This window comes from Zootoca vivipara, chromosome Z, assembly GCF_963506605.1.
Source record: "Zootoca vivipara chromosome Z, rZooViv1.1, whole genome shotgun sequence".
Taxonomy (NCBI): domain Eukaryota; kingdom Metazoa; phylum Chordata; class Lepidosauria; order Squamata; family Lacertidae; genus Zootoca; species Zootoca vivipara.
The window spans coordinates 8,211,996-8,224,713 of record NC_083294.1 but is presented as its reverse complement, the minus strand read 5'-3'; the positions used below and the strand labels follow the sequence as shown (position 1 = coordinate 8,224,713).

The following is a 12,718-nucleotide window of genomic DNA, read 5'->3' as shown; positions in this document are numbered from 1 at the left end:
GGATGCTGCCTCTTAATAACTTTTAATTCAGTTGTTTTGCTTTGTTCTTAAGGCCATATCTAGACCAGTGTTTCCCAACCTTGTGCCTCCAGCTGTTTTCGGACTACAATTCCCATCATTCCTGACCACTGGTCTTGCTAGCTAGGGATGATGCGAGTTGTAGTCCAAAAACATCTGGAGGCACAAGGTTGGGAAACACTGATCTAGACTATGCATTTAAAGCAGTGTGACACCGCTTTTAAACAGCCATGGCTTCCACCAAAGAATCCTGAGAACTGAAGGTATTATGGATGCTGAGAGCTGCTCCCACTCACAGAGCTACAATTCCCAATGTGTTTTAGCAGTCAATCCTTCTTCCCAAGGAATTCTGGGAATTGTAGAGGAGGAAGGGTTAGCATAGTGCAAATGCATTCTCTCTCCCCCCCCCACCCCAGGGTACTCTGGGGATTGGGAATAGGGAGTTCTCCTAGCAGCACTCCACACCCTTAACAAACTTATGGTTCCCAGGATTCTTTGGGCGAAGTGGTATAAAGATGCTTTTAATGCAGGCACCCCCAAACTCGGCCCTCCAGATGATTTGGGACTACAACTCCCATCATCCCTGACCACTGGTCCTGTTAGCTAGGGATGATGGGAGTTTAGTCCCAAAACATCTGGAGGGCCGAGTTTGGGGGTGCCTGTTCTAATATATAGTGCAAATGGGACCTCGAACTCTAGTGAATGAAAAGTATTCAGTGGGGTGGGGGGGAATGGAAAATGAGACATATTTGATCCTGTTACCCAGCTCTAGGAACTGTAGCCCTGTGAGGAAGAATGTCAGGGTATGTGTGTGTGTGTTTCCGTTTCCTTCTAGCGGTACTAGGCACGCTTAACAAGCAACAGTTCCCATAATTCATCAGTGGAAACCATGACTTTCAAAGTGGTATAAGAATTGCTTTAAGTCAGGCATCCCCAAACTTCGGCCCTCCAGATGTTTTGGACTACAATCCCCATCATCCCTGACCACTGGTCCTGTTAGCTAGGGATCATGGGAGTTGTAGGCCAAAACATCTGGAGGGCCACAGTTTGGGGATGCCAGCTTTAAGTACATGGTGCATATGGGGCCTAAGTAAAATACCTGCACAGGATAACTCTTCAAATAAATTCCTCCAGCTCCAGCAGAGACTGATTTTACATGGAACAAAAAAAGTCTAATCAGAGGTTCTCTCTCTCCCCTCCCCAACTTCCTCAGAACAAAGACGTGTACTGCATAGATGCCCGCTTTTACGGCAACATCAGCCGCTTCATCAACCATTTCTGCGAGCCCAACCTGACCGCCGTACGAGTGTTCATGTCCCACCAGGACCTGCGCTTCCCCAGAATTGCATTCTTCAGTACCAGGAATATCCAAGCGGGAGAAGAGATTGGGTATGTGTAAGAGGAGGAGAGAAAGAAATGGCAGGAATGGAAAGGAGGAGGAGGACGGAGGAAGAAGAGTTGCTTAAACCCAGGGATGGAGGCAGCCCTTGGTCTGTCAGAGACAACCATTCCTTCAGGGAAAATATTTGTGTGGTGGGGGATCAGATTGTGGGCACCTGTGGGGATTCCCTTGGGGAGGGGGGGGATGTTCAAATTAAGAGAGTAAAGAGGAATGCGCAGTTAATGCCTCACAGAAGTTGAGAAGAATGGTGCCTGTAAAGGTAAAGGGGACCCTTGACCATTAGGTCCAGCTGTGGACGACTCTGGGGTTGCGGCGCTCATCTCGCATTATTGGCGTTATTTTGCTGCTGCCCTGCCCTGCAGAACACTCTATTTGCCCAGCAGCAAAAAATAAAAAAAAATCTGGTCTGGTAATGTGGAAGAAGAAGAAGGAAAGGGCCTAGAATTTTGTTTTGGTGCCCTAGTTCCCACATGGCTCCTAGCTTTCCTATCCCAGTTTCTAACACTGGTCAGAGGTTCAAACCCATGGTATCTCCAGGTAGGACTGGGAGAGACTCCTAATCTGAAACCTTAAGGAGATGCTGCCAGTCAGTGTAGACAATACTGAGGTTGATGGGCCAATGTTCACTTTATAAGGGGCCATGACTCAGTAAATGCAGATGGTCGCTTGTTCAGTTCCTGGCAACTATTTTTTTGTGGTGGGGGTATGGGCTTGGCGGGGGGAATGAATTTTGAAGGTGTGGGGGTCATTAATAAGCTTGAACTGAACTTGATTAAGCTTTCCTAGCTTTCTGCTGGCTCTTAAGATTCTGTTTCATTTTTTAAATGTATTTTGCACTTCCCTTTTTTAAAATGATGATGATGATGATAATTAATTTAATAATATTATTTATTATTTAACAATAATAATTTATTTATTTATACACACCCTGCCCATCTGGCTGGGTTTCCCCAGCCACTCTGGGCGGCTTCCAACAAAATATTAAAATACAATGGTCTGTTAACATTAAAAGCTTCCCTAAACAGGGCTGCCTTCGCTGTATTCCTTGTTTATATTGGAACCCAACTTGGAAAGCTTTTCTTTTAAAAGTCAGTATTATAGGAACAAACAAAGCTGCCTAATTACTGATTCAGACCCAGCTGATTATTGTCTACACCAGGCATAGCCAAACTTGGCCCTCCAGCTGTTTTGGGACTACAACTCCCATCATCCCTAGCTAACAGGACCAGTGGTCAAGGATGATGGGAATTGTAGTCCCAAAACAGTTGGAGGGCCAAGTTTGGCCATGCCTGGTCTACACTGACCGGTGTAGTCTTCAAGCTGTGCATATTCCATCAGCTTAAGTTGCCATTCTTCTTTAGTTGGGATCTCGCTCATTTTTTATTTTGGGGCTAAAAAAACACGGGCCGCGGTAGTGGCATACATAAATAATCTTTTTTGACACCTGGGAAATTCCGTCTGAATTATCCCCAACGAAAAGGACTCTGGTTTTTTTGGGAAGGTACTTTTAAACGTGTTTTTCAATTCATTATGGATCATTTCCCATTACCTTTTTTACAAGTCCACCACATAATGAAAAAATGTTCCCTCAACCTCCCTGCATCTCCAGCACTGATTCAGTCTTGTACTGTACATCTTAGCAAGTCTACTTGGAGCTAAATACCATCTGCAAATCATTTTAATGTAGTTCTCCTTCAAAGAATTAACATGCTGTGAACTTCAAATAACTTTTCCAAAGTTTTCCCCAGAGGTTAAAGTCTATACCAAGGTCTAGTGCAGGCTTCCTCAACCTCGGCCCTCCATATGTTTTTGACCTACAACTTCCCTGATCCCTAGCTAGCAGGACCAGTGGTCAGGGATGATGGGAATTGTAGTCTCAAAACATATGGAGGGCCGAGGTTGAGGAAGCCTGGTCTAGTGTTTCCATCCAAGCTGATCCTTATAAGAACGACTAAACATTCACACACTTTGGTTTTTGGCCCCACCCATTTCCTACATGTAGCCCTTGAGAGACTGCTTAGCAGGGAGTGGGGGGGGGGTCTAAGTCTGTTGGTGGGGGAGCCCAAACAACTTAACCTGTGCTGTTTTGTGGTGGTGTTGGTGGTGGTGGAATCAATTGTGTGGCTTCCTCCTGTGTATATTAGCCCAGAAGTACAACACTCTCTCTCTCTCTCTCTCTTTCTCTCTCTCTCTCTCTCTCAGGTTTGACTATGGCGAAAGGTTCTGGCAAGTCAAGAGCAAGTACTTCAGTTGCCTGTGCAACTCTCCCAAGTGCAGGTACTCCAGCGCCGTTCTGGCTCAGAGGCAGGCCAGCACTTCCTCATCCCAGGAGGTGTTGGAGGGCAGGCTGCCTGACACAAGCTCTACAATAGCAGTGGCAACAACCTCATTTTGAGGGCTTTCTACACACCTAGAAAGAAGAAACACCACCACAGATTGTAAGATATTTCTTTTTTATATATTTTCAAGAAAGGAGACTTCCCCCTCCCGTAAAAAAACAAAACACAAAATCCTACCCCATAGCCCTGCAGCAGTCCAGCATTGAAGTTTTTTTTTTTTGCTATTGAGTGTTACTGGAGGAAGGAGCCAGGCACCTTCTGCTCGTCACAGATGACGCAGGTCCACACCGCTTTCTTCTTCCACCCGCAGCAGACCAGGAAGTAGCTGGCTTGCTAATGCAGGCCCAGGGGCAGCTGTTCTCATCCTTCCGTGCTGAGAGACCCTTTAGAGGCCTCTCTTAATGTGATCCCTGTTCTCCGAGCCAAGGAAGAGGTCTTCCGCCCACCCCCCTGATTCCCCCACCTGAAAGGACAAAATTTGAACGAATTGCTGATGTTGTAGTAAAACTCTGGATACTTGATGAAAGGTGATGGTGATAATTAGGATGATGAATTCTTGAAGCCAAACCCACCTCCTTGGCACAAGCACCGGGGCCAGCTTACCTTTGCAGGCAAACCTTCCTTTCTCGCTCATCGTCCGAGGATTGAAATGGAACTAATTTCGAACAAGGTGCCTGTCTGACCTAAGCCAGCGTATTTGCTGTTCTCCGTCACAACCTCTTAATTATTTGTCTAAGCCACACAGAGGTTCTCCCAAGTCCAGCTAGGGGCTTCTCCATTACAGAGAGTTTCCTTTTTTCCCAGTGTTTCAGCGCATACACCCCTATCATGCTCTGGGAGCCTGGAAGGAATATGTCTTACATAACACTAACTCTGGAAAAGGAATTGAGTTGTTTTTTTTCCCCATACGGAGAAACTCTCACTTACAGAGAGACCCTCTTCCAGGCATTTCCTGAAGCAAATGCTCAGCCTGGGCACCCCTGAGAACATGGTGGCAAAGAAGATCTAACTGTGCCATCGCTGTTTTTCTGAATTCATTCATTTCTTCCCCATGACTCTCCATGTAAAGCTACACATTGTGATGCTGATGGTTGGATTGAACTGATTTCTCTTGTACCATACTTGGGGGAGCTGAACAGAAAAGCAACTCACCCGAGCAACTCAACGGTGCTGATTTTTGTGTGATTTCCCCCCCCCTCACTACTACGTAAAATGAAATTTTCAGTTGTATAATAAAAGGGGGGGGGAAGAACAAAGTGATCTTAGTATAAAATGCAGGGACGACAAAACCCACAAGACCTTTTGTTAGTATTGTAGTGGGAATAAAATCTGTCATCACCTTTTGTGCGGTGGTAAAGCAGATCATTCCCCCCCCCCCATTTATCTCTTAAGTACTGTAATTAGTGCAGTACCAGGTTGGGGGACTTTTTTGTGGGGTTAATTTTTTTTTTTTTTTTGGAGGCGGGAGGGGTGCATCTCTTCTAAACCGTTCATATTGCTGGGTGGTCTTCCCCCCATTTTTCCTTTCTGTTAAATGTTTTTGTTTTTTGCTTTTTTTTTCTTTTTCTTTTTTGAGTTTCAAAGGTTCCCACCTTTGGGCTCCTGTCATTTCATTGTTCTGTTTTCAATGAAATCAATAAAAAGTGCATTAAACTTTTGGCCTCTTTAGTCTTTACTAGATTAAATTCTTGCAATACTTCCCTCTGCGGTCCCTACTATGCACACTTTTATTCTAGTTTAATTAATTCAGGAGCAATATCATCCTCAGAGCAGGGTTCACTGTACAGCTATATCACATGTTTATAAGCAGCTCAAAAAGCTGGCAATAACAATGGCATTTGAACATTTCTATAATATTTTTTTTATGTGCTCATTGCGTTATGTTTTTGTATTGTGTTCCCAACAAGAACCCTGAAAGGCAAGTCACTCATGGCTTTCCTCTAAATCTGAGGCTGAGAGGCTTGTCAGACACCACCTCCTGCAAATGGGATTCCAAGCCTAAATTAGAAAGTGGAGAGAGTTTCGGGTGGGTGGGTGTGCACATGTATGCGTCTTTATAAGAGAGAGAGAGAGAGAGAGAGAGAGAGAGAGAGAGAGAGAGAGAGAGAGAGAGAGAGAGAGAGAGAGAGGCAAAGCCCCAAACCATTAGCGAAATGATTACTTTTGCTGTGCCTCTGAAAAGGGTATATAGCTTTTGTTGACTGTTATTTAAATTCTCCATTCATTGCCTTCTCCAAACCATAACTAAATGCACCATAATCTACAAGTTACAACTGGCGAGGACTGTAGCTCAGTGTGGTGCAGCATCTATTTTGCATGCAGAAGGTACCAGGTCCAGTCCGTGGTATCTGCAAGTAGGACTGGGAGCAACCCGTGCCTGAACCCCTGCAGAATTGCTGCCAGCGTAGACAGTACTAAACTACATGAATCAACGGTCTTGCTAAATATGAGGCATATTTCTGTGTTCCCAACAGCTGCACCTGATGCACATTTTCCCAGGCAGTTTGTTTGACTTCCTTCTGTTTACCCGAACCTTCCTATTACCCATATAGGACTCTCTATTTCTGCCATTTGTATAATTCTTGTCTTGGCTATAATGCGTGGATCATACGGGAATTTTTTCCTTCCAGTGAGCACTCAGGGCTGATTTCCTTAAGAATGGATAGGTTTGATCTTCTCGCAGTCCATGGGACTCTCAAGAGTCTCCTCCAGCACCATAATTCAAAAGCATCAAATTCTTCGGCGATCAGCCTTCTTTATGGTCCAGCTCTCACTTCCATACATCACTACTGGGAAAACCATAGCTTTAACTATACGGACCTTTGTAGGCAAGGTGATGTCTCTGCTTTTTAAGATGCTGTCTAGGTTTGTCATTGCTGTCTAGGTTTGTCATTGTCAAACCTATCCCTTCTGAAGGAAATCAGCCCTGAGTACTCACTGGAAGGACAGATCCTGAAGCTGAGGCTCCAATACTTTGGCCACCTCATGAGAAGAGAAGACTCCCTACAAAAGACCCTGATGCTGGGAAAGATGGAGGGCACAAGGGGAAGGGGACAACAGAGGATGAGATGCTTGGACAGTGTTCTCGAACATGAGTTTGACCAAATTGCTGGAGGCAGTGGAAGACAGGAGTGGCTGCCGTGCTCTGGTCCATGGGGTCACAAAGAGCCGGACACAACTAAACGACTAAACAACAACAGTTCCTATCTGCTGGTTTTCCTACCACCATTTCCCAAAACTTAAATATATCAGAGTGAATCTGAGGCTGGTAGGAGACCAGACTGATGCTCTGCAAATGTCACTGGCAAAAAGCATTTTCACACACCAAATGGTGATGCTCTGGGGTGACAGTGGAGGCGGAGGCCCCGCCAGTCTGTGATGGCTTCCCCTAGGAGTAGCAGCCTCTTCCCGTTGGCAAAACTTAGGTTTGAGGCGGCCGCAGGCTATTCACAGCTGACTGCCCTCCTGCGCAGCCTCATTCCATGCTTGTTTACCTTAAGATAGAAGAAAGTTCATCTGAATTACAGTGAGTGGGATTCTTGCATTGCTTTTCTGCAACTGCTCTCAGTGTGGGGTAAGGCACAAAGCAATAAATATCCTGCAACTCAACTAAAAAAAAACCCTGTGTTGTCTATAAGCAAAACAGCAGCAATATCTGCCCGAAGGATCAGCCTTTTGTTGCCATTCTCCCTTTGCTTCTGCAGCCAACTTGGGGTGGTGAATCCTTTCCCACCTTAGGGCCTCCAGGGGCCATACACTGGTGATGGGCGGGACCGGATGCAAGGGAAAATGGATGCAAAAGCAACTATAGTTGTTATCCTTGTGCAGTAGGCTAGTTTATACATGTGCACACCTCTTAAGATACAAGCAAGCAAAAGTCATTATTGCAGTTCAAAGCCCACATTCCAGCTTGCAAGAACACTCAAGTAAATAGAAGGCTGTTGATGTGAGTGGTCTGGGGAAAGAATGTGGCCAAGGGGAAAGAATGTGTGGGGAGAGTTCCAAGGGCCAGATAAGAGAGGCCTGGAAGGCCACATTGAGCCACTGGGCCTGAGGTTGCCAAGCCCTGATCTAAAAACTGGAATGCAGGCTTCCTCGTCCACTATGAGGCAGGTCCCATTTTATGGAATAACAACAGCAAGGCCAAACTGCTCACAGAAAGCCCGTTGTAGATCTCTGATAATTTGTCGTTCCCAATTCGACATCCCCATAATTTGAAGCAAGGCTTAAATGCCAGCCAGTCTTAAGTTTAAAAGGAAATTGCATATAACTCTGGGTCAACACATTGACATGAATGGACCTAGGTTAGTCATGTTCATTAATTTCATGTAATATAATAATAATAACAAAATTTTATTTACACCCCGCCCTCCCCAGCCAAGGCCGGGCTCAGAGCGGCTAACACCATATATAAAACAACTAGTTAAAATACAACTCAACAAGACTAAATACATTAAAATTAAGAATTTAAAATTGGGCTACTTTTGAGTAGGATTGGCTTTGCTTCAACCCTTTGGTTGTAGGGGGAGGAGGACACTTGTTCAGAGACCCAAATCCACAAATGTTGACAATGATTCCTCCCCCCCCCCCAAAAAAAAATTAACCTGGGAATTGTAGCTCTGTGAGGGGAAAACTAGAGTTCCCACTGTTCTTGAGGATAGGGGCATTATGTGCTTTAAATGAATGGTGTAGATTTGCCTACAGTTTTCCTCTACCTCCCACCCCACACATATGTAAGCCTACGACTTGGCTGGAGGCACGAACCAAAGGGTGAGAGCAAAAGGACTCTTGGCTGAAAACTCTTGTTCCCCGGCCCAACCCCACCTGATGACATTTCTGGTAGCTGACTGCCATGGAGTTCAATTAAACTGCTTCCATTCTGAAGAAGTGTGCATGCGCACAAAAGCTCATACCAATGACAAACTTAATTGGTCTCTAAGGTGCTACTGGAAGGATTTTTTAAAATTTTGTTTCAACTACGGCAGACCAACACGGCTACCTGCCTGTAACTGGTTCAATTAACAGTGAGTGGCAGCAATTCATTGTTGATAATAGGGCTGTCAGGCTCCCAAACCAAAACACAACAGAGACTTTTACTTCTTAAGTAATAAATCTTTCCTGCTAATAGTATAGATTCAGTCCTGAGCAGAACGCCAGAAGCTAAGATCCCAAGGTATGAGCAAGGCAAGATGTTCATAACCAAATGGAAGTTATGAAGTTGTCCCCTCCGGCTCTGGTTCCCCATCCCCTCTGTTGCCCCATGGGTGCTTTCTATGCCCCCAACTTCTCCATCCCCAGCTTGCCGTGGTGTGTACCAGTCGCAGCTACAGCTCTCCCCAGAATGCTCTTCCTCCTTCCCCTTGTCTTGCCAGTTCATGACACTCTGCTTCTCCCTCTCTGACATCTAGAGCAGCAGGGGGAGGACATCTCCATCCATGAGTGCGAGCCTTTCATCCCCATGTCTGTTTCTTCTTCCTCTTCCTGCCCCCCCCCCACAACAGCTGAATTAGCATTGTGGCAGCCGACAGGCATCAACTAGGGTTGCCATATGTCCGGGAAATCACGGACATGCTCTCTTTTGGGGGGCCAACATGCCCATCTGAGGGATTTTTAAATTTTGAAATGTCTTGGTTTGGGGGGGGAGATTACTATTATTACTAGTAGGGATGCAGGTGGCACTGCGGGTTAAACCACAGAGCCTAGGGCTTGCCGATCAAAAGGTTGGCGGTTTGAATCCCCGCCACGGAGTGAGCTCCCATTGTTCGGTCCCTGCTCCTGCCAACCTAGCAGTTCAAAAGCACGAAGTGCAAGTAGATAAATAGGTACCGCTCCAGTGGGAAGCTAAACTGTGTTTCCTTGTGCTGCTCTGGTTCGCCAGAAGTGGCTTTGTCATGCTGGCCACATGACCTGGAAGCTGTACACCGGCCCCCTCGGCCAATAACGCAAGATGAGCGCTGCAACCCCAGAGTCGGCCACGACTGGACCTAATGGCCAGGGGCCCCTTTACCTTTACCATTATTATTACTATTACTACTATTACTATTATTATTAGCTTGGACACAGGCTGCTCTGCATGCCACAACTGCTGCCAGCTCAACCTGGGGGGAAAGGCGCATGGGCACAGTGGCCACCCCACACACCTGTACCCATGTGCCTCTTTCCCCTGCTCAGGCTGGCAGCTGCTTGGACTATCCTCTGTTTGGCTCTTCAAGATACGGCAACCCTACATCAACAGAGTTCAATGACATATTCCAGACAGGCAGAAAGCACTTGGCAATAGTGCAAAGCAGGGCTGGCGAGGAGTGTGTAGTTTGGGAGAGTTCCAAGGTCCTGACAGAGGGGCTGCAATCAGTCTCTGGGCATGAGGCTCCCACTGTCATGTTCTGGTCTGAGGCCAGATCCCATGGGGGGAAAACTGCAACACTGGAGGCAAGGCTGGTCAAAGGCTGCTGAACCAGACAGAGAATCTCATTCATAGGAAAAAAAAGAAAAGGGTCCTCCCACCATGGACATTACCGGGGAGGGGGGCAGCTGCCCCATCAATAAAAATAGATAAAAATACACATTAAACTGAGGTTCCCCCCCCCACAAAAGGCCTGTCCCTTCTAACAAAAGGGTCCCCCCCCACACACAAAATCCTGGATATGCCATGTTCCACACTGCTTTAATTGCTGCATGAAAAACGAGAATTCTATAGCAGGAAGCTTTCCCCTGACAGATTGATGCCCAAAAGCTGGTTGACCACTGTTGGCTGACTTCGAACTGAGGTTTTGCCTTGCCATGGCAATAGGAAAAATGAAATGAACATATCTTCCTGCCACTTCTCCTCTTTCTCTTCTTGCTGGTGTTGATCAAGCTGCAAGCTAGACTCTTCCCTTGGGAAGGCTGTGACCAACACAGGCTGTAAGCTTCTTGAACTGGTGTCTTGTTAATTGAATTCCTAATAGCCTGGTTTAGATTAAAGCCTACTCTGGCCTTTTTTGTCTCCTTAATTATCCTCCTCAGCACTTTGGGGAGTTAGCAGAAAGGAGGTTTGGTGAACTCTGCAAAGCTGCCCTCCTTTGGGGAGAAAGTTGTGGTTGGATTGGCAAGATCAGCTTTTCACCCTGAGCAGGGAGGAGGATGGGTAGCCTGCATGGGAGGAAGCAGAGTCTTTGGGTAAACTGAAGATAGGTGGGAGTCAACCTACTCCTCTGTACCCCTGGGGAGGGAAGACATCTTGTGTACTCTACCAGCAGATGATCATTTCTGTTGCCCTCTCCAAGTTTATGCTGCTCTTTAAACAGTGGGCTTTGAAGAACATGTGACCGCTTGGGCTCATAAACTTCCAGCTGTCCCTGTCCTTTGAGAGATACCTTACAACAGTCGTGGCCAGAGCACTCTGGGACTGGTAGGGAGGCAAAGAGTCCAGCAGTAGGTGTCACCAATGACAGGCAAAGGCAACTCCTAGTTTTGCCCCCATTCTTCCTCCCTGCCAAGTTCTACATGAAACAAGGATGTTGACAGCCATGACTATCCCCTGCACTGGGAAAGGTGGGGATGGTGACCCATTTGCTCTCATGGACCAATCTTCCCTATGTAAAAGAGGGATTTAGACCTCAAGGAGGCATTGGGAACAGGGACCATGCAAGACATTTGCAAGAAATTACTGAAAGAAAATGACTCCAGCAGAGATGATAGTCACCAAACAAAAAGGCTTCTTGTAGCTAACCAGTCACAGGCAGAGCCCACTAACTCCACCTGTGTCCCCACCCTCCTCCCTACTGAGTTCTACAATGGCAACACCCGAGGCTATGTGCACACTAACCCTTTCATAACACAAATCGTGATTCTCAATCCAGAATCATTCATACTCACCCTCAACATGCTGCTTTCGATCTAGATTGGTTTTAGATCCTGCTGTCCACAAGGTTGAGTGGTGGTTGCTTAAGACACATTTGGTAAAGCCGCCCTTGATTAGGTTACCTGTGCCTTTTCCTGCCTGCAAGTTCCCCCAGGTGAATGAAGAGGAAAGAAATGCTGGTTGCAGTCTCGGTCTACACTCACCCTCAATGTCACGGGCAGGTGTGGATCACATGTATCTGTTTTCTAATAGACACACTGTGGGGTGATGCAGAATTGATTCGCAACAAGATAGATTTAGATCAGGGGTCAGCAAACTTTTTCAGCAGGGGGCCGGTCCACTGTCCCTCAGACCTTTTAGGGGGCCAGACTATATTTCGGGGGGGGGGGATATGAACGAATTCCTATGCCCCACAAATAACCCAGAGATGCATTTTAAATAAAAGGACACCTTCTACTCATGTAAAAACACCAGGCAGGCCCCACAAATAACCCAGAGATGCATTTTAAATAAAAGGACACCTTCTACTCATGTAAAAATACCAGGCAGACCCCACAAATAACTCAGAGATGCATTTTAAATAAAAGGACACCTACTCATGTAAAAACACCAGGCAGACCCCACAAATAACCCAGAGATGCATTTTAAATAAAAGGACACATTCTACTCATGTAAAACATGCTGATTCCCGGACCGTCCGCGGGCCGGATTTAGAAGACGATTGGGCCGCATCTGGCCCCCGGGCCTTAGTTTGGGAACCCTTGATTTAGATGGTGGGTGTGCCACATAGGGAAAAAAAGCACTCTATCGCCATTTACTCCAGAATAAAATGCTGTGGGTGTGCAGCCTGAGACTAAGGAAGAGGAAACTGACAGTTCCCCCCTCGGACTGCTGGTGGCAGGGCAGTGTGTGTGTGTGTGCGTGTGTGTGTGTGTGCGTGTGTGTGCTCTCTCTTCTTACATTCATATTCTGTGGACAGAAAAGTGGGAAGTGTGGGTACAGCTCACAATGGGGCTCTCCAGATGTTGGTGCTCCAGATGTTGCTGAACAACAACTCACATCTTCCTGGACTATCCTGGCTGGGGTTGATGGAAGCTGCTGTTCACCTGCGTCCAG

General features: G+C 46.4%; 1 protein-coding gene across 13 annotated transcripts in view; it reads left to right on the top strand.

Moving 5' to 3' along the window:
• EHMT1 (euchromatic histone lysine methyltransferase 1) overlaps window positions 1-4,960 on the top strand; it is a 138,831-nt gene extending 133,871 nt beyond the window's left edge. For all 13 annotated transcript variants that reach the window (XM_035112766.2, XM_035112753.2, XM_035112752.2 and 10 more), the window contains 2 exons: window positions 1,232-1,407; window positions 3,623-4,960. In XM_035112766.2, the coding sequence (XP_034968657.1) occupies window positions 1,232-1,407; window positions 3,623-3,815 (369 nt within the window). In that variant the 3' untranslated portion in view covers window positions 3,816-4,960. The remainder of the gene's footprint in view (window positions 1-1,231; window positions 1,408-3,622) is intronic.
• The last annotated feature ends 7,758 nt before the right edge of the window (window positions 4,961-12,718 follow it).